The sequence below is a fragment of the Cyanistes caeruleus genome, chromosome 3 (assembly GCF_971803275.1).
Source record: "Cyanistes caeruleus chromosome 3, bCyaCae1.hap1.1, whole genome shotgun sequence".
NCBI classification, from domain to species: domain Eukaryota; kingdom Metazoa; phylum Chordata; class Aves; order Passeriformes; family Paridae; genus Cyanistes; species Cyanistes caeruleus.
This window is the reverse complement of record NC_141703.1, coordinates 67033928-67056513: the sequence shown is the minus strand read 5'-3', so window position 1 is coordinate 67056513 and position 22586 is coordinate 67033928. Positions and strand designations below refer to the sequence as shown.

At 41.9% G+C, this 22586-nt stretch overlaps 1 protein-coding gene across 7 annotated transcripts in view; it reads left to right on the top strand.

Moving 5' to 3' along the window:
* The first annotated feature begins 5378 nt into the window (after positions 1-5378).
* KL (klotho) overlaps positions 5379-22586 on the top strand; it is a 49001-nt gene continuing 31793 nt past the window's right edge. For 6 of the 7 annotated variants that reach the window (XM_023947356.2, XM_086881605.1, XM_086881604.1 and 3 more), the window contains exon 1: positions 5379-6197. In XM_023947356.2, coding sequence (XP_023803124.2) covers positions 5394-6197 — 804 coding nt within the window. In that variant the 5' untranslated portion in view covers positions 5379-5393. The remainder of the gene's footprint in view (positions 6198-22586) is intronic. The other variant, XM_086881607.1, reaches the window with a different exon arrangement.

Below are 22586 nucleotides of genomic sequence, written 5' to 3'. Positions count from 1 at the left end.
CTTGACTTCCTGATGTTTTTGAGCCAGTCCTGGAAACATAAGAGTAAGCCCTTGGTAGAGTCACTAGAACTGGCTTCCAAGTACATATGTTAGTACGCAGCAGCACTAAAATACTAAATGACTTCTCGGTTGACTATAAAGCACATTTCAGTACTGCACACTTCACAGGGAACCAAAATTAAACTTTTGCTCTTCAGTGAAAATTGATTTTGTGTAACATAATAGTTGTATTTATTAAAGAACATCATATAACTGTAGCCCTGAAAGATGTTTATGCATTTGCAGCCAGCGTTGCCTGTACATTTAGTGATGCAGCAGCTTAGTGCAATATATTTAAAATTACTAGTTTACAAAGTTTCTTCTCAGTTCAGTTAAATGTGATATAACTCTTAACTGCAAAAGAGTCATTTAGGCAGAAAATCTTACAAAGAATTAACGTACTACAGTAGTTTTTTAAACCAATCCTATTTCTTTGTGAGCAGTTTTTGCCTTGTAGTAAATGAGACCAATATTTTCATGAGCTGAAACCAACAAGTAAGTATCTGAACTGTGTTGTCATTCAAGTCCTTATTGAAATACAGACTTAGCAAGTACGGGAGTAATTCTTATCAATTTACCTACAGAACCTGATCTAAAGATATGATGATAGAAGCAATTTTGCAAAACATTCTTACCTCGCTGAATTCAATGCATAAAAATTTCAACTTTCATGTACATAAAACTCAGCATTGCATTTTCATTTCTTAATAGTAGTGCTTTTTATTTCTTCAATTAAGTCCCTATGGATATTTCTTTTCATAGAAGATGTGGCATTTTGGCTGAAGTTTTAAAATTACTGAGAATTTGAAGAGTGAAGGGAAATGCTTCATTGGTGCCTGAAGAGATAGGATGACTATATATGAAAAGTAACCATATATGTCTCCAGAGTGCTGTCAGCTCTAGACTAAGACACAGGATTCAAATTTTTGAGCCGTCTTGTGGAGACTGAATGAAATTGGTTCCAAAATGATAATAGTGTATCACAAACAGAAATTAAAAGAGAAAGTGAGAAGAATTAAATTATCTTTCTGGTCCTTTTTATACTGCATCAGAGACCACAGACCAGAATTTCCACAGGTGTGCAGCTCTTAGGGTTGAGATCCAGTCCCTCCAGACCCTTCATCTAACTTGTTAACTCCACTTCACCCTTGTGAGTGGTCCAATCACTCTGCTTTCCAGGATTTTCTACCCTAAAAGAGACAGAATTGACTAGGCAACTCCCTGTTTGGCCTGTAATTTCCTAGGACACCCACTGTCACCTGTTCATACAGACTCAGCAGACCCTATGGAAATGCATCTATCTCTCCAGCCACTGCAGTTAGAGTTCCACTCCTGTCTAAAAACCAACAGAAACCTGTGGCTCATGAGCTGCATGGCTGGAGTCAGCAAGGGGCATTCTTTTGTCCTTTCTCTTCTCCCTCAGCTCTGAACTCCTCTTGTAGACAAATCCATGTCTCCTGCCCAGGACTGGAAGAGTGAGGCTGTATCCACCTCTTCATGAACCCCCTTCTTAGGAGAGAGGCAACTTCTTTTCCATTGTGTCTTTGCCCATCCCTTCTTTCACCCATTCAGAAGGCACTTTTGAAGACAGGGAGATTATCTACAAACTAGAGTGCCCATGATTCAGGATAAGGCATTGGAAGAAAGTGGACTTGAGAGTGACTTGTTACTTACAGATAGAAGAGAGAAGCCTTCAACGTTTTCCCATGCATTCCACAGTCCTGCATTTTATTACATCAGCAGGTTTATTTTGAACCTGACAACACCAGTCACTAGCTGTCTCTAAGGTAATTCTGAATATACAGTGAATGCATTTAAGTACTGTGATCATGTGAGAAAGAAGGAATTGGTATGGAAAGCTGCATTTTTTCAAGGGAACTGAATTCGCAAGAGAAATAACTTATTTGCCTTGTAGTCTGTGGTGTTCGGGAAGGGATGAAGAAGGTAAATCCAGAATGTTGTTGGACATCTTTCCACTGGAAACAGGTATTGATGAGGAAGTGGAAGTAAAATTTGACAGCTTAGCAGTTTGCATTTAATAAACAGAATAAAAAAGTAGTACTGCTATGCAGTGATGGCAGAAGCAGAGAAAACGCTCAAGTCTAAATTGGGTGGTGATTTTTTAAAGCAGTTTTTCCGAGTGTTAGCAAATACTTTTGTGTCTTGAGATGAAATGCTGAGACTGCAAATCTATTACACAAGGCTATTTTCAAGTGGCAGTATGGCTGTGTGCATTTGGAAGTACGTTTGTGAACAGAGAAGGGGCATTAAAGCAGGAGATGGTGGTTTTAGGCACTGAGATCACTTTTTCCACCCCAGATGCTACTGGTATACGGCTTCTAGCTCTTCTCTTGAGATCTTAAAATGATAAAGGGGTTTGCTGCATTGAAGCATGATATTACTTCAGGGGAAGCTGTTAAATGAATCTAAAGTGGTAATAGAGTTATTTTACCTAAAATTAAGTATCCCAGAAGATTCAGCCTCTTTGGGATATAAATGGAAGGGCTCAGTCAGAACACTGCTGAGTTTGATTGCATGCACTGACTCTATACCTAGCAAAGAAAATCTCAGCACAGCCTGAAGGAAGATTATAATGACATAGTACTATACATTATACATATTATCAAAAGCTGAATGTTCAGTAATCATCAATACAAAGAGGCTGAAAGTCAAATCCTGATCTGCTTACCTGGGGCAGAATTGAAAGTGTGCTTGCTCAGCAACACGGACACATGGAGCCACACAAATGGAGCCACACTTTGAACTCAAGGAGCAATGAGGGAGACCTGGATGTCTGCAAGTGTTTGGCTGACCTTTCTGCATGGTTAATATTGCACAGAGTTTGTTAGGCTGCCTGCTAGGAAAAAAAAAAATATTGGCTCAGAGCAGTTGTTAATTGTGTTGTCCTAAGACACAAAAAGAGGCTTTCTAAGAAAAAAATCTAAAACAACACATGGAACTGGAGGCCACACTGCACATTTTCTGTCATTTACACACAGAAAAAAAAGAAAAAAGTTTTCATCTGGCAGACATGCAGGTAAGGTGACAGCTGAAGTGACTGCTTTGTGCCACCAGCTTATGGTGAGATTTTATCCCAGAAAAATGGGCTTCCTGCTTTGAGAGTACAGTCCACTGTATCCTTGACAGTTTTTGGATAATGTAGCCTTCTTCAGAAGTTTTCTAGACTGACTTAGAGTAACACCATGAGGCCATTTCTTTTCCCTGACTGTTGACAGGCTCTGAAAGAAACAAGCTCCCTAGTGAAGGAGCTTCAGTTCAGTGTCTACTTACTGGTACTGCCCAAGTACAGATAGGATTGATTTAGGTTTTAGTTAATAATTAGCACATGGAAAAAAAATGTACTATGATGTATTTCAAAATCTCTTGTGTCCCTATATACTCAATGTTGGTTTTTTTCCCTTAAATATTATCAATGGACTTACCATCACTAATACCCTGTTTTAGGTGGTGATATTTCTGAGACATGCCTGTACATCCCAATTTTTAAAAAGACTTTGTCAGCAAGATCCAGTGAAGACATTATACTTTCCTTGAAATCAGGTCTGCAGCTGAATGGGAGCCTGGCTCTCCACTCCTTGCACAGGGACAATTGCAGCAATGGCCCAGTGCACCTAACAATTAATCTCCAGCTTCTGCAAGTAACTAGCAGGTGATGCCAACAGCTTTTTCCATTGTTGTACCTGAAGTTGTCATTTACTCAGACTATAACTGAATTTCAGCACCTTCTCAGACTGTATCCCAAACTCATTCCTGGAAGCCAAAGTCCAGCCTTGGTTCTGGGCCTGCCATCTCCTGTTCCTACCCTACAAACTTCCTTTTTTAGGGAAGGGCTGTCGATGGTTCCCTGGACTGTTCAGACCTCCATCCCCCTAACATGGCAATGAATTAATTGCCACAGTGGAAGACTAACTGCAATCCTGTTCCCTATGTCTTTGGTCTCTTTAAAAATAGCACAAATCAATTCCCAAAACTGACTTGTATCAGTGCAGAAAATGCAGAAGTTGGAAGTTCTAGAAACAGGCATGGCAAATGTCCTGCCTGCATTTAAGAGACGGAGAGCCCATCCTGTGAACAAAAGGAAACCTTCATTAGCTCACAACTGGCATTTAAATGTGTTGACTCATTAGTGATTATCTATAATTTCTCCCTGACGACATTTATTTTCTAAAAATAAAATTAAATTATTGAAAGGCCTTCATTCTCTAGTTAAACAACAGCCTTATCTCCTGGGAACATCTCTCTGTGCCTAACAGCCTGTCTAGTAGATGTATTTTATTCTTAGGTGTCCCAAATCCTGTTAAGCGTTCACACCACTGAACACCAGGTTCTGCAATGTGTTGGGCTGTTTTTTGCTTCGAAGTCTTGGTTGAATTGTTCTGTCCAAAGGAGACGCAAACGGCAGATTGAGACCTGCTTTTAGAGAGCAGTCAGCGTCATGCCTGCCCAGTCGGTTGTGTAAGTCAGCAATCAAACTTAACTCGATTTGTTTCCTCTTCGTAAAGATCCGTAAGGCTTTTCTAACTGGAACTTGTTTTCTGCGCAGCAAGCAACCAAATATACCAACCTCCTACTCCAGGAAAGAAAAGTGTTGTTACTGGGAGGTGACAGTCCATGAATTCCCAGGAAGCGGGCGGCGAGGAGTGTCCTTGGACAACGAGTTTCTCTGCGACTGCTGCTACATGAGAGATCGCAGGTGCGATGTGTTTTGCTAAAGGTACCACGACGGAAACACTGAGTGAAGGGAAAAGCGTTTTTATTTCCTCGCCTTTCTCCCTTCCCTTCCCCTCCCCACCCCAGCCCCGCAGTCGCTCCCCCCTCTCGGTCCGGCGCAGGGGCCGCTGCCCCACGGACTCCCCGACGGCGGCACCGCAGCGGGGCACGGGAGGGGGCTGCGCTCCGCACCTCAGAGGGGACGGATCCGGCCGTCGAGTCTCTCCGCGGGCTCTTCCGATGGGAAGAAAGGCGGCAGGGCAGCGGCGAGGGTCCCGCCTCCGAGGGGACACCGGAGTCGCAGCCAGCGAGGTGCGGGCGCCCGGCGGGGCGAGCGAAGGGCTGCGGCACCCTGCCTGCCGCCCGCGGACCGGGATCTCCGCCTTTGCGGGGCCCTGAGGGTACCCCTGAGGGGGCGAAAGAGTCCATCTCTCTCCGAGGAGCCCACGCCCCGCTTCCCCCCCTCTCCTCCCTGCCCGCCCCGTCTCACGCCCTGGCCCCCGCCCCCGGCGGCAGCTCTCCCCGATGGAACCGGCTGGGAAGGATGCAGGCGGCAGCTCCGAGGTAATTATTAATGGCCGTGCCCACCGGGGCGGGAGGGGGGGGGTTCGAGGGGAGATAAAATGGGGCGGCGGGGAGCTGGGAGGCGGGAGCTGCCGTCGCGGAGCCCCGCCGGGAGCATGGCCCTCGCCGCGTCGCTGCTGCCACCGCTGCTGCTGCTCTTGGGGCGGCCGGGGCTGGGGGCGCCGGGACAAGGCGCGGGCACCTGGTCCCGCTTCGCTCGGCTGCCCTACCCGCAGGACCAGCTCTTCCTCCACGACACCTTCCCCGACGGCTTCCTCTGGGGCGCGGGCAGCGCCGCCTACCAAACGGAGGGCGGCTGGCGCCAGGGCGGCAAGGGCGCGTCTGTCTGGGACACCTTCGCCCACCGCCCGGCCACGCCGCCGGGGGCCGCCCCGCCGGGGCCCGTGGGCGGCGACGTGGCCAGCGACAGCTACAACAACCTGTTCCGCGACGTCGAGGCGCTGCGGCGCCTGGGGGTCTCGCACTACCGCTTCTCGCTCTCCTGGGCCCGGCTGCTGCCCAACGGGACGGCGCCCCCCAACCCCGCCGGGCTGGCGCACTACGGGCGGCTGCTGGCCCGCCTGCGAGAGCTGGGCGTCGAGCCCGTGGTCACCCTCTACCACTGGGACCTGCCGCAGGCCCTGCAGGACGCCTTCGGCGGCTGGGCCAGCCCCGTCCTGCCCCGGCTCTTCCGCGACTACGCCGAGCTGTGCTTCCGGCACTTCGGCGGGCAGGTGCGCTACTGGCTGACCATGGACAACCCCTACGTGGTGGCCTGGCACGGCTACGGCACGGGGCGGCTGCCGCCCGGCGTGCGGGGAGGCCCGCGCCTGGGCTACCTGGCGGCCCACCACCTGCTGCAGGTAAATGGCGGCTGGCGAGAAGGGCCCGGCGGCTCCTCGGCCGTGCCAAGGTGCCGGGAGCGCAGGCCGCCCTCAGCCCGCCCCACTGGCGCTCCTGGTGCCACACTGCCATGGACGGCAAATCCTGCGCCGACACAGTGCGGGCCGCAGATCGGTGGGCAAAGGAGACAAAACTCGTGGCGAACTCATGTTCGCCAGTGAGCTGGTGGAGAGTTGAAGAATTCTCTGTGTTTTGTAGAAATGTCCGCTTCTGCCCACAGCGGTTCAGTTGCCATTCTAGGTGAGTGAGGATCTGCAGTCCTTGGACTGTGCCAGCATTTCTAAGGTGGAAATGCTTAATATGACTCTAAAGGGAATTTGCATATTGGATAAAAAAGGCTTACTGAGTTAATGAAGATGCTAGAGGTGACTGAAATGTCGTACAGAGACATTTTCTTGACAAAGAATGATTTTTTTTTGGAGTGTGAGCACTTTTTGGGAAAAGACACCCTTAATTCCCCAGTTAGTCTTGCAAATGGCACAAGTAGTTTGCTATACTTAATTTTTATTCTGTGTATCTATATGGTGTAGTTGTAATATTTGCTGGGGGTTTTCAGAGAGAATTAAGCAGAAATGCGTACAAATACTTCCAATGCCAGGAGAAAGGATTCAGCCTAACTGGAATGGGGTGGTCATTTAAGCATGATCTCTCTTCTACTTTAATAAACATTCACAAATTCTGCTAATGCCTATCTGCTCAGCACACTCTTACTGGCAGGAGATGTATCCTAATCAGTATTGTGTATTAGATGTGAGCATGAAGAAAACAGCCAGTGCATGTCTTATTTGATCTTTCTTCCACTTTCCTGTATTACTTCTGCATTCTTTAATGCTACAAATAAGTCAAAGGGAAAATATATATGGGGAAATTGTGGGTACAGTTTCAGGTTAATTTCCTTCCCCTGAAAACTTTAAGCTCTTCATGTAGTTACCATGGTGTGTACTTGGCCATGTTTCATGCTTGAGTAGATCCTGCATCACCATAGTATCAAGAGTCCCTGATAATCTCAAGCATGTTCTTGTTCTCATGACAGCTCTGTGAAGGAAGATACTTTTCTATTTAATAAATGAGAAACTGAAGCACAGTCTTACTCATACCGTGTCAAAACCGTAATTAAACCAGGAAGGTCCACCAATACTTGCTTTAGTGACAGAAGGATAGTGTTTAGTTTTGTCCCAGTGACTGTCAGTTAGGATTTGCACGTTAGTGAATGTTTCTTTTTATGCGCATTGGAAGACAGCAAGATACCACTTTTTTCCCTCCACATTTTATGAAAGAGGAGCTGAAACACAGATGAAGTTAAGAGCCAAAGTGGCCACTGGTTGTTAGTGCCCTTTTCCTGGCTTGTGATAGTTGTAGCATATTGGTCAGTTACATTATACTTCCAGCTCTTCTACAGGTCGTATCCCCAGGTCTCAAATCACCTGCAGAGAAAATCAGGGACTTACTTTATGTGCAGAGGAGCCCACATCCCTGACTTCTCCAGGTAAGAGTCTTTGTGGACGCAGAGAGCCTAGCTCTTCAGCATAGAGAAGTGAACAGCTTTAGCACTGAGATCCTCCTTCTCCTTTTTACATATCAGTAGCATATTAATATTCAATGTTAATTCAGTATTAATTAATAAAACAAAGACCTTTCAACTTGTACAAGAAATGAAGTAGGAGGAAGCTACATAGTATGGCTTCTTCACAGCCTGATATAGAGAAAGTGTGTGCATTTGTGTAAGAAAAGATTAAAGTTCTACTGTAGATGGTAAAGAGAGAATTACATTTAATGCATAAATTAAATCGTCTTACACAGTTCTTGAGTGATTGACTTTGCAACTTGAATAACGTTCTTCAGTGTGTGTCTGTGGGTTGTATAATTCTGTAGGTGAGTTTGGTCATTTTTTGGGACCATGCACGGCTTTGGTTTGTATCAGGAGGGTGCACAGCAGTACTGGTTGATCACATAAGCTGCAGGAGGTGTGCAGCACTGGGCTGTGTTGCTGGGAGATACACCTCTCTTTGACCCACTGCAAAAGATGTGGTGAAGAAAACTCCCTTTTATTGTCTAACCTTTTTCTTATATTGTAAGATCTGGTCCCTGGTTTCTTCTGAATCCTTTTTCCTTCTCTTTGCCATTCTCGTATTTTATTTTTTCCCAGGGAAATTGAGTTTGCAGAACACGTTTAATTTTTTTTGAAGTTAGAGTTTGTTGTCATAATTGTTTGTTTCTCAGCAAGTGTGCAGACTAGCTCTTCATATGCATGATTTCTGACATTTTTCCCCTTATTTACAATATGCAGTTTTAAGTGTTTCCTCTGCATTTATTCAAAGCAAAGACTCACGTAAGTGGAAAGCTAAAGCTAATGAAAGCTGATGCCTCCTGATTTATTTTACTGGATGCTAATTATGTTAAAAAGCAGAATAATTTCCTTAAAGTTCTTTAAAATTCAACAGATATAAATGTGGATTTGGGGCATTGTTTTTCTGAGCGACTTACTATCTAAACAAATAATCAAATGAGAGTTTGACTCAATTTAGATTGTTCAATTCAGAGCTGATGAAAACAGGGCAATGAAGTTTGATTTAAGTAATGATGTTCAAATTCAGCTTGAATGGATTTCATCATATTGTACTGAATTTTTTAATCACCTCTCATTTTTCTGAACTTCCTTAAGTGAGTCGTAACAGATGTTAAATTGACAGAGACACTTTTTTTTATAGACAGGACCAAATAAAAATAGTGTAAAAAACTTGTAAGGGAAAATTACTTTATTAATGCATCCTTGGTGTGTTCTTGAGGGTTGTTGATCAGTATTCAGTGAAAATTCACCCTTTTATAGTATCTCCACTGACACTTGTCGCTTTTGATATGTCTAAGCCCTTCAAATGTGGTAAGAAATGGAGCAAGTTGTTCATGTTTATTCACAAAATAAATGGAATGGATCAAGTATATTTCATAAAAGTTGGCATTCTCTCAAGTCAACAGCCAGAAAATGAAATGCCAGCAATCTGTTATGTATATGATGCATCTCTTTTCTCCAAATAGGAGTTGAGAGGTCAGTGTGTTATGTTCTGGTTTTTGCAAATGCGGTTTCTTTCATTAATGGTTCACAGTATGTTTTCTGAGTTGAACATACTTGGATTTACTCAATATAAACAGCATTTGCAGAAACAGAAGAACACGTCGCTTCCCCGAAGAAGTGAGTGGAACTGCTGCCTGGAAACCAGTCACGTAGCAACAGACTGATTTCTATTCCAAAACTCTTTCCAAAACAGAAGGTAAGTACTCTTTTGTTGACCTTCAGTGCTAAACCTAATAAACTATCAGTAATTGCAGCATAGGAGAATGGCTTTTTCTTCGTGTGTGTTGTTTCTTTCAAAATTGAGACAGCCCTCAAACTTCCGTTCAGTGCAAATGGAATGATTTGGGATTTTCGTGAAAGTAACGTAGCTCATCATAGTTGTGAAGACATATGTAATTTTTAGAAAAAAAGGAGGACTACTGCTAAGTAATGGTGGTTTTTTTCCTATTCTTGCTTTCTTAAGGCATAATTTAAAGAAGAACAAAGAAGAAATTGATTCTTACCTGGGTTTCAGTATTAGTTGAGTGGTGTATGTTTACACTAGTGATTATTCTACTCATTAATCATTTGAATCAGGTTTCTTTAAAATACCAGATTTTACAAAAGAAGTGCAGTCAAACCATGGTGTAAGTTGAGGTCTGATGCTGCAGTTTTCTGTGCCAGTAGCTGCCAAAAGTTAGGCTGTGTTCACATATGTGTTAATATAAGTTATATTAACAGCTGTAGCAAGTTGTTTTTAAGCTTTAATCATGAAAAAAACCAAAACGCTGTGTTTAATTTTAAAGTGTAATAAACAGAGGTGTTTGAGTTTCAAGAATACTCGTTTTATTAAAACCAGCTCCAAAGGTAGATTACATAACTTTGCTGTTGCCATTCCTACCTGATTCCATACATGTTTGCAAAAGGATTGTTGTTTTCAAATATTCCATTGTAACAAAAGAGGTTTGTTACCTTTGCTGAGTACTTTGATTTTAGAAATCAAAGAAACTCATAGAAACACCAGGACTGCAGGGAGAATAAAGTGTTATCATGGAAGAGTAAGAGTGGATCTCCCTCATGTGTGTGGGTTCTATAACTTGAAAAGCTTTTTAGAGGTTATAGAAAATCTTAGCAAAACTCAACAGGCAGGACCTGGAAAAACCACACTGAAATGACTGAAATGGACTGGAAGCAGAATTTGTTTGTTCTCTGTATGGAAGAAAACCAGGTCAAGCCTGTAGGTGTGCTAAGTCCCACCTCATCTCTTTTGCTGTTCATTATGAGGATAAGGATTTCTTGAGAGTCTGTTCATTATGAGGTTTTTAGTGCTTGGTAGTTGTGGCTCTATAGCTGTTAATCTCGGTAAATTCTATTGGCAGCCCCAAATCTTTATTTTCATGTCTCATTTTAAGTGCCATGTGCCTGATTTCTAATCATTGTTGTAGCTGTTGCTAGAGGCACCTAGGTGATATTTCTGGTTCCTGTCCAAGGTAGTCTAGTATGCTTCCTTTTTGAATAGCAGTTGTTTGTGTTGGGCAGGGCTCTGCTCAGTGCTGAGAAGAGAATGACTGCTGGTTAACAGCAGTTTGATGCAGATAGGGGCGTTTAGATTGGCAGCATAAGATTCATATCTGGTAGACTCTCACTGGGGACATGAGTGTAAAGCTCCTTGATACTGTTCCATTTTGCATTAATTAAGCCTCATAAGGTATGAGATATTCTTTGTTTGTCCCGTCAGCCTCTTTCCTGAAGCAGAAGTAGTAGTAGTAATAGTAGTTTTGGGGATTCCAAAAGGAAGTGTGTGGTAGAACTCATGTCACTGTATTCCTTTGTATTACAAACTTACCAGTTTCCATTTCACCTTGTTTCTATGGATGGTTTCTAGTACATAAAGGTGGTTGCTGGACATAATTCCTATAATTCTCAAGCTGAACTTGAGACATGGGAAATAAAGCTAGTGAAACATCTCTTGTAGTTCATGATAGCTCATAATTTTTTAGTGCCTGCATTTCCCTTCTGGCTGGAAGCTAGGAGCTCTTAGAACTTTTCCCATGACAGGTCTAGTATAAACCTCTGTTCCACAACTATCAGCAGGTTGGAAGTGCAGAGATTATCCTTTCTTTTGAAAATGTTGTCTTCTGTAAAGAAGAAATGCTCTGTCATGTAAGAGGAGGTTGTTTCACTCATAATGTACCCGTCTTCTAGAAGGTCAGATTCTGATTTCCCTTGCTTTGGTTGAAATTGTGCGTACCTTGGGTTTGTTCCTTACAGTTACTAACTCTTAACAGCATTTTCTTCCTGTGCTCTGGGGAACAAAGTACTTTTCCTTCCATCGTTCATTTTTTATTCAGCTAGTTTGAAGCAGTGAATATGTCAATACAGCTGATGGCAATGTTGGCAAGCAGTGACCATTAGGACAGGATGTAGGCATTTGGAGGCATTTAGTTTTAATTATTTTGGTTACTGTGATGCATATCCTTTTTACTTTGGGAGAAACAGGAAAGAGCAGATGTGTATGTAGACAAATCTGTAGTTTGCTTAACTCCAGTTGAAGAGTCTTGTGGCTTTCTGTTAGTAATTGGCAGAGTTCAAAGACAGTTTGATAATCCTTGCAAATGAATGTGTGATTTGTGTGTTCAGTTGTTGCTAATGAACAGATGAAATGCTAAACTTAATCTGAAGGTACAGGGCCAATCATAGCAAATTCTTAAAAAAGCCAAGAAGCCAGCAATCGAAGGAGTCTGCTTGTACAGAATTGTAGGTAAAGAAATGTACACAGGAGAATTTCTTTTGTCCTTTTTTTTTTCCCCAAGATGGTAAAAATAAAGAAGAGGAAATTATGAAGACATGCCTTTGAAGAAGCAGAGAGGATGACCTGTGCTTACAATTTATAAGGCCTAGTTGAATGGGGCTTTGGGCAACCTGGTCTAGTGTAAGGTGTCCCTCCTGCCCGCAGCAGTGGGGTTGAACCAGACGACTTTTAAGGTTCATTCCAACCCAAGATATTCTATGATTCTTTGTCAGGTTTTAGCAATTAAAGGATGTGTGTTACCAGTTTTAAATATTAAATAAAAACTACTCATGCTTGCATATTTGCCTCCCAAAATACATAGAAAAATATCACAGTCAAAACTGTGAATGTTGATTTTAGGTTAAATCAGAAGAATGGAATGGAAGACAAAATTTATGGTTGTAGACAAAATCTCAGGATCCTTTGGAAATTATTGAAATGAAGATTGGATGGATCTCTGAAAGAGAAGGTGATGCATTGAATATAACCATGAAAGAAGAGACTGGCTTCTGGACAACAGCTGAATTACTTCACATGGGAGAAAGTGTGTCAGCAGAAGGAGAAGGTGAGTTGTCAAGAAGGAATAACTAAGTACAAAAGAAAAAAAAAGGATAATCTGCCATTGCGAGAGACTGGAGCCTTTGGTAAAATGGGATGAGTAGAAGATGAACAATACCCAAGAAGGGAAGACTCACACTGTTGTTCTCTGTAAATACTCCTGGACATAAATATCAATGGCGGGAAGAAAATTCAGAATTAAAAGACCGTATGCATACACACACAAGAGGATATAAATACAGTTAGACTGGCTCTTAGAAGTCATGGATAGCTTTGGAAGAAAGAACTGCTGAAATGGCCTTTCAGTATTAATGGTAGGAACAAAAATCTTTTAAGACAGCTAGAGCAGTTTGGGAAAATAGACTTGATGCATTTGGTGGCAGTGGTGGTGACAGTAGCAGTAAATGTGAAATCTTCCTCTTTGTTTTGCAAAATTCTTAACAGAATGATACAATCATGATGTAAATCTGAGAACATCATTCAGTGAAAAAGCAAAATACAAAAACTTCCAAAATGCAGTCTACATTAACAGTAAACAGTTGTAGTCTATTAGTGATGGTAAGTTCTGGCTTGCTGTAGCTTCAGCTCTAATTTGAGAGCAGAAAACGCTCATAAAAAGCCTGGCCTGTTAAGTTTGTGGTTTGTCTCCCTGGAGGTTTGTCAGGGAGGGTCCTTGGAGATGCACACTGGAGTAAGAAGAAGGACTTCAAGGATATCTAGATTTGGCCATATAGAAGCCCATTTGTGTTGCTTCATCTTTATGTATGGTTAGTTTGAGAAGAAATAGACTTCCGTATTGTGAAGAATTGCAGAAGTTTAAAGCTTAGTTTTGTTTTGATTCTGAAAAAAACCCAACCCATATTCTAAATTCTCCCAGTTACTGAAATCTTTACAGATGGTGTTTACAACAGTTGATACAGGAACTGAGGGGCTGGGGCCACAGGTGGTTCCAGTGCCACCTGACAGCTGGATCTCTGTGAACTCTGCATGATGAAAAGCACAGGGGCTTTTGCCCATCTCAGGATCTGGCCAACCTGGGGGGCTGAAAGTCTGGGGAGTGCTCCAAGACACCCTGCATCACATTCTTCAGCAGTGGAGGGAGCTGATAGGGGGCCATGCACATTGCCAGGGGACTGTCACTTCAGTCTGCACATGATCAGTTTGTTACTTGGACATTAGCTCTCATGCTGACAGCTGAGATTTGATTTTTGGTTTCAGTCACAGCTCTAAAGTCAGCCGAATTGGCTGGGAGGGACTATCCTATGGAAATACCTTGCAATTTTTTGAGTCCAAAAGTCAACACAGGAATCCTTTTGTAGATTTATCAGTTTAATGCTCTTACTAAGGGCTAGAAAATGTTTGTACCACCGGGATTATATTTTACAAGATACTTGCTTTACGATTGGGAAGACAGTAGCATCTGTTTTGATCCTGCTCCTAGAAAAGACTTCAAATGGTTGGGTGGGAAAAGGGACAGACCTGTAGCTGCTGGTCACACATTCTGGTGAGAGTTCACAGTGATTTTCCAATGCCTTTTCTCAGTCAGCTTTTTTCTTGTTCTCTTGAATATGTAGTAGCTCCACTGGATCAGTTGTTTTTCAGAGCTGAGGGCAAAGTTTACTCAGTTTGTTTATTTAACTTCCAGCATTTTAAGAAATGAAATTTTTTTTTTTCTGCAGGCATGGAACTGTTGAACATAGTTATTGATTAATTATTCAAATGATGATTCCTTAGATATATATGGAAATGGTAGAATTATGCAGCATGTCTTTTCTTTTGGAAAAGTAGGTTGGAAAAATATTGTGTTGTCAGCTCTGTGGTTTTTTTGAAAATCTGTTTTGTAAGTAATAACATATTGCTTAAAAATCATTTGAACAAATCTGACTTTATGGTTGAAAAGAAAATTCAGCTGACACTTGGCTGTACAGTGATTATACGCTCTTTGTAACACACTTACTTTTAATTCCTCATTTCTTTTCCTGTCACAGGACAATGTTAACCTGGGTAAAAATGATGCTTGCAGAGAGAATGACTGCCACACCAGAATGCCCATGACCAGTTATGTATGCCCTCAGGAGGCAAAATCCAGGCCAAAAAAGAGTTGTAACAAAACATGAGGTGGTAAGGAGGAGTAGTATTGGGAAAACACATAATGCATGAGGATCTTAGGAGATGTGGAGGTGACTGGCCAAGAGTGGGAATGCAGGAGCTGAGTTTGAGGCAATACTCCATTTTCATGAGTATATTTAGCATTAAAAACTAAACTCAGTGTTATCTCATCTCAGAATGAGATGGCCTGGAATCCTGAAGGATGAATTGTTTGCTCCCTGTTTAATTTTTTTTATAAATGTCATATGAATTATTTTTTTAATTGAAGAAGCTAACTGGTAGTTTATGGAAATCACAGACCATGCTTCCAAAGGATGGGGCCTGCTTAAAGTTTGTCTTGGCTTATGATGTTCACCTTCTGTACCCACATTGCCACCAGCACTGTGGTGTGAGGGACACCACAGCACTGGGAGTGAGGGACACTGTGGGTAGCCTGTTAAAGGAAAGAGGGATGATACATTAGGTTTGGTTTCTCAAAGGAGCTTAAGGAAAGTAAGTGAAAATTGATTTTCCCTTTAGCTTTTTGGGGATCCCTGTCACTTTCAAGCAGTTGAGTAAATTAGCAAATTGAAAAGATTTGTTCCTCTTATCTTGAGAAAAATGTTCATTTCCATATTCAGACAACATCTCTGTGTATGAAATGCAAGACCTTGGAAATACACTGAAGGAGCTCTTGAACTCAGTTTATCGTTGCCAGCTATGAACATGCCTCTTGTTTTGAGAGAATATTGGGGTATATCACGCAGAGCAGGGAACAGAACTGCAGGAATATGATTCAGCTGCAGTTTTGCATCTTAATTATATTCCTGGTGGGGGAAAAAAATTCCTTTTACTTCTCCCCCCCCCCCCCCCCCCCGCCCCCCCCGTCATATCCAGTAGCTCATTCTAATCTTCCTAATTCCTCCCAAATTCAAGGAGTAATATAATGTCATTAGAGCAAGTCAGAAAGATCTAAAACCTTTGAAACTGGAATTTGCTGATTCATTGAAATTAAAATATTTGAGACACTTCAGTTTTCCAGAAAAAGTTAAGAACTAGGGGAAATAAATATCAATCATTTTATTTTGCTGTAGAAGTTCTTGGTTATCCATTTTAATATGATACTGAGAAATTTTGTTTTGATGTAGTGAGTCAGTCAGTCATTTCACACTTTGTGTTCTGTATTCTTTCACTGGATGAGTGCCCACTACTTCAAATTGGGTCAGTTTACCCTTGTGAAATTGCTGTTTAACCTGCTGCAATATGACTGACTTATTGAAGCTGCAGATTGATGCTTTTTATTCTTTGATGAAAGAAATAAAATGGAGCTGTCATGACAGAATTCTTGCACTGTAGAGGTTACTCTGTGTCTCATATTTGTAGCTGGGCTGCTTATGCCACTTCTGTGTGAAACTGTAATTATTCAGTCATTTATCCAGCTCCTCTTTCCTATTTCTGGTAAAAAGAAAAGTGGTACTTGAAGGAGGCAGTTGCTTAAAAGGGGGAAAAATTCTCATAAAAGCAGCATTAAATTGGCACAGTCATTCAGATTCTGAGTATTAGAGCCAGCAAACTGTAGCACAGGGAAGTTCAGAAACAGCCTTTTTCCATAGCTCAGCTTAGAATAGTGAAATAGAGACCACTTCAGAATTGATTGGTGGTGAAATGGTTATAGCAAGAGCGTTGTAACAGTAAGTCATGAAAGGCGGGAACCCTAAACCGCACCAGTCAGATCTCACTTTACCCAAGCTGGACTCTTCTGGAGAGTAATGTTTCCTGTGTTATTGGTAATTTGGAATAGATTTGTAGAAACCAGAGGGGGTGAGCATTGATTTAGATACTGATGCTGGCCTGTGAGAGCTGATTTTTTTTACCTGTGGTCAAGGAAAGAATTAAAATTGTCAAGGAACAGTGTTGTTTTTTATTAGGCCTCTTTTCTCCCTTTCTCTGTGCCGTGGCCAGGCTCCCAGAGTCACTAAGGCATTTTATGTAAATAATTTGCCTTCTGTTACAAAGGTTTGGGATTGTGATGATATATTTGCTTTTCCTGGTTTATTCCGATGGCTCACTATGACATCTGGAGCATTTGGCATGATTGTTTGTTTTGGTTTTTTTTTAATGTTAAATATCTTGGAATTGGCTTTTTGGCTCAGAGTGCCATGAACATAGACTAACAGAATCATGGGATGGTTTGTGTTGGAAAGAACTGTCAAGATCATCTAGTTCCAAACGCCCTGCCATGATCCAACCCTCAAGGGGGAGGGAACACCCAAGATTCATGGATGCTCATGGTTGAAAAGGAGTGAAGACAATCAGAGGGTCCACGGCTTATCTTCTAGACTTGCACCTTCTGCTAGATCAGGTTGCTCAGAGCCCTTCCCAGCCTGACTTTGATCTAAGGAATGGCACATCCACAGCTTCTCTGGGCATCCTGTTCCACTGCCTCACCACCTTTGAATTTCTCCTGAATATCTAATCTAAATCTTCCCTCTTTCAGGTTAAAGCCATTCCCCTTTGTCTAATGCCTTTGTTAAAAGTCCCTCTCCAGCTTTCCTGTAGGCTCCTGTAGGCGCTGGAATGTGCTGTGCAGGGCGCCTTCACTTCTCCAGGAGGGAGCATATAAGAGCCATTATTGTGTAGTGTTCAGTGCTAGAGTCTTGCTGCAATGTTGCAGCAACTAAGTTTGGTGATTCTTTTATCTCTTTTGCATTTTTTGCTTTAGAAGTGTTCACTTTGAGTGAGTGCTCATGGGAAGTATGTTTTTAGGGGTGAAGTGAGTATGGAAGACTGAAATACAAAGAGAGCGAGAACTAAGATAAGGTCAAGCATACATTGGAGCAGTACGTTCCCAATGTGGGAAAGGACCTGGAGGTTCTGGAATGCCCTGTGGGACACTAGCATTTTGTAGAGCCAAGATCACATAGAAATGCCTGAGTGAGCTATTTGAGTGTCTGGGAGGTATACAGAGACAAGACAGTTAATTGGTATGTGAAAAGCAGAGTAATTTACCAAAATAAACCGTTAACTGTCAGAGAGGGAGCCTTGCTGTGACACAAACACTGACATTGGACATAAAATAGAAACAGTAGCAATGACAAGCTGCCAGGCAGACTCAGTTTTTTTGTTACATAATAAAGCAGTTCCAGATTTTTGACTGACTGGTGCAAGAAGCTGGAAGATTTTTCTCTGAAGCACCTTATTCTGGAACTGCTGCAATGATAATGAGATGGGTTGGACACACGTTGTACTCTCCTATTATTCTCCTACAAGTGTAAGAAAATAGTACATTCTCAGGCCCCACATTATGTTTCTGATAAGATAAATTATTGACCCCAACCCTGAATAATTCAGTATTGTTTTGTGCAGTTACTATGCAGAGGGTTTGGAAGCACCATCCCAGAGCATCTTGTGTCTCAAAATCTTCAAAGACTAGAATATGTAGAAAAGACATATATGTGTATACATAGGCAGTGGGTGTCATTCTGGAGTGTGGCCAATTAAAGCACTGCAGTTCTACACTGGAGGAATGGCACTGCTGATGTGAATGCTGAAAAAAATATGCATTATTGCAACCGTGGCATAACATGGTAGTTCAGATACAGCGAAATACCTGTTCTAAGTGAAAAAAATTGGGTTTTGTTTTGTTGACAATAAAATGGATGATTTAACTTAAGAGTAGTCTGGCAAGTATGCAAGTAATTTTTTTATCAGCTTGTGTCATCCAGATTGAGAACACAGGAGAATATGCAAGGAAAACCAGTCTGCCTAACCAAGGGTGGATATGGCCCATCCAGAATGATCTGTTTTGGTATCAGTTGGCCACCAGCTCTTGAGCCGGTTTCATGGGCTCATAGGAGAGCTGGGTGGAGATCAGAGGCTGCAGAGTCCCCACACTCACCTTTGTGCATCCTGTGCAGTGCAGAAATAATTTGTGGGTATAGCTGGGGCAGTCTTCAACCTGCAAAGATTATCAGTAGCAAATGGTCCTTACCCAATGAAGAAAAAACTGTTTGAGTACCCAGAGTTCACTTCCACCCCCAGCTACAGCTGTCAGCAGCAGGACATTTTGCTACTTTGAGGCTGTAGTATGGAAAATTACTCCTGTCCCACAATTTAGAAGCATCATCATTATGCTCGTCTTCCAGGCAGCGTTTGCATCAGCTCTGAGACACAGTTTGGCATCTGCTTGGCCTTGCAATAGCTGGCTTTCCAGTAACCATTATAAAATGTTGTTCAGCATAAAGATACTTCTTTTAAAGTGGTTTGGCAGCATTCCTAGTGATCCCAGAGGGGAGAGCAGCTAGGACTTGTTCTCCAGTTCTGAGGCAGCTGTCCACTGGGCTGACCAGGGTGGAGCTGTACGTAGCTTGGCTCTACACCACAGCTAGTGAGTAAAGACATGGATTATGTTGTCCTTGGCTGCCTGCAGTCCTTCAGTGTAAGGCTACGTAATGTGGTGGGCCAGCAGCTGCAGGGTTGTGCAGTGACTCTGTGTGAGGGCTTGTGATGTCTGGGTGGAGAGGGAGGAGTGCAATGCATGGGCTTTGCTATTAGATGCAGTAGAGACATCTCCCTTGAAGACGGTGGAAGTAAATGCAGGGGACAGCAATGACGCTTGAGCTAATTTTAGGATGTGTTCACCAGAGAAACCTACATTTGAGCTTGCCATCCTAGCTTTCTTTTCTGGTTAATGGAAAGCAGAGTGGTATCTCTTGTTCGGTGACTGAAAAATACTTGTTCTATTTCTGTCTGTGGGGTATAGGTAAATCTGTGGTGAAGAACTCAAGCCCTGACTTTTTGTAGACAGACTCTTACTCTTAGTCTAGTCAGAGCGTGGAGAGGTTAAATAGATTACAGAGGAGGGGAATATTGAGGGGCTGATTCAAAGATTGGCTTGAGGTGCTTTCTGTTACTGTGACTACTCAGAGGGTGAGCTCTGACATATGGTCTGGATCAAATGGAAATTTTGCCCAAGTCTCCCCTGTTTCAGGCATGTGGTATCTTCTGCATGTCTGTGGAGAAGACCTGGATCACATACTTTCCCTTGGTTTTCCTGGGCAGTGAGCTGAGTCTTCCAACCCAGGACAGCAGCTGATGTTTCCCCCTGCAAGGGTGGTCGGTAGCACCTGTTTGGTCCTCTAAAGCCAGAGCAGGCAAGTAGCCATGGTGTCCCATGTAAGATATCATGGACATTGAGTAGCTCTATCCTACAGCTCTTCATTCCTTTTTCCCACTCATCTGCTGCTGACCCACTGTGGCTGCTGGAGTATGCTAAAGGCATTTTGTGCTTTTTTCCAAAATATAAAGAGAGCAATTCTTGTAAAATATTGTTTAAAGCATAAAGAAACAAAACAAACCCCAACCCTCCCCCACACACAAAAAAAAAAACCCACAAAAAAACAAACAAAAAAACTTTATAATAACACAGTCTTTTTATCACTAGTTTGAGCTGATATGCAAATGCAAACATACACTAGTTGCCACAGTCATCTTCTGTCTGGAAACGAAAGATGTCTCTCCTTTAGGGGCCTCATTATTTTCTGCAAGGAAGTTATTGAACCTCACACCAAGTAATGGAATAGGTATTTACTAGCTATGCTAAGCAGAAAATGTAAAAATGCATTCAGTCTTAAAAATACATAAAACCTCATTGTTTTAAAACGAAACACAGATATCTTCCAGTCACCTAAGAAAAAGTAGCACAAAGAAAGACATATGGCCATCAAATAGAGGGGAAAAAGAAAATTAAAAAAATTGTACTCCCAAAATGCTTTTTGTCAGATCTATGAAGAAAAGCGATCATGTTGAGCACTGGGATTCATAGACAGGAAAGGTTAATGAGGATGAGGATTAGATAAATGGTAGTAACTGCAGGTGCAATGAACATAAAATGCTATGAATTTACAGTATCAAAGTCAAGCCAGGCCCATCTGATAGCTTTCTGTGATAACTGATTGTCTAGAAAAAGAAAATATGATAAATGTAATCAATCTGTATTTTCAGTAAGACCCTTGAAATGGTGGCACATGGGGAGTTACTGTTTCAGTGCAGAAGGAGGGGAATGTTTAGCAGTAGCTAGGAAATTGCTAAAGCAAATGTCATAGTGAGTTGCGCTGAAAGTAGAAGCATCGGTCTCAAAGGGCAGTTCACAGCTGAACTTCTTAATGTATTTTAACTCCCATGCCTTGGCACAGGCTAGGATTGCACTACTTAGAGCATGAGCTAAAATTGAGGAAACAGTGCCAGTGCAAAGGATGATCAAAAATAAGCAGATGGAACAGAAAGACTCAAAATTTTTTTCCATAAGAAGACAACTTGCTGATCACAGCATGACCATCAGATGCGAATATAATCCAACTGTGACAAAGACACATTTGTTTCTAGTCTGTATCAGGTGATTTTTCCAGCAGAGATGAGGCATTGTCTCACTAGAACATGGCTTATTTACCTGAGCAAGAGCACTAGGAGAGCATATACTTCTTGTCTATAAATAGATCAGTGGTAAAAACAAGTGAAGGAAAATAACTAAGTGCAGGGAAAGTTTTGATGCAAGAACAAGTGTTTAGACTGAGCATGATTAAATTTAACCTGAAAGTTGGGGGGATAAGAAAACTGTTTGTGAAGTGTGATTTTATAGTCATCTTCCAGATAGAGTAGTATGAACAAAATACCTAGCCTATGTTAAAGTGAATCTGGATCAGGTTATAAATAGGATTCTGTCATATATTGCCCGTAGAAGCACTGGATTGAATCTGATTCCCCTGATGCTCTTCCTAATTTTATAATCCAGTTTTCCTAGTTTCTGGCAGATAGTAGACACAGGATCATAAATATGGTAATGACTTCTTTATTTCAATAAGATATTTTTTATATTTCTGTTAAGATTTCCTGCAAATCCAAAATTTTCTAACATGGTAATATCACTCCTCATTGTCTCCTCTTTACTGTATCATTCAACAAAGTATTTGCAGTGTCTTACTCAGAATGTTTCATGCTTTTTTGTTGCATCCATTGTTGGGTCCACAATGAAAATACCGTTTTGTAGGAATTTAGGAAAAGTGACAATTAACAGGACTAACTCATGGTCTGCACTAGATTTAGCTTGTGAAAGGCCTCTACTTTCATTCCTGCTTTTCTCCTGCAGCACAGAGTTATCCCTGAAAGAAGGGATTGTGGAGGCAGTACTCTCATAGTAGCAATAACCTTTATATATATAAATATATATATGTATATATATACTTGTAAAGTATATACATATATATATATAAAGTATAGCAAATATGTCTAGTGGCTCATTTGATAATAAACATCTGATGCATCCAATGTACTTGACTATAAATCGTATCCCAATATTCTTGAATTATTTTGTTTCAAATTACGTACATAAAATCCCTGATATTTCTTCAGTATTTCCAACATCTCATTACTTTCTTCCATCTCAAGAGTATGAGGAAAGTGGGTTTTGACTGCTGTAGGTGGAAACTTGCTTTTTTCCAGGGGCTCATTTCTGCAGAGATTATTTTTCCTCCCCATAAGGCAGTAAGGACTTGTGTATGTGTCTCCTGCAGAATATCTTAGCTCTTTTTCTAAGAGTGTTCATGTATAAAAGATCTTCCAGTGAAAAGTCCAGTTAATGCAATGCAATTTCTTGAAATTACTCCCCTCCTTCCTTCCTGCCTTTCTTACCCCCTGGCTGCATTCCTCCCTTGTCTCAGCAGAAACACCTGGCTCTTTAAGCCCTTCACACCCTAATTCTGGCTAACAGTTTGCTTTTCATTAGTGTTTGGGCAACTAGTTAATTGCTGCACTGCCCCCTGGTCTGCTTTCTCTAGAATCATCGATTGAACCATGCTTCCAGATAAA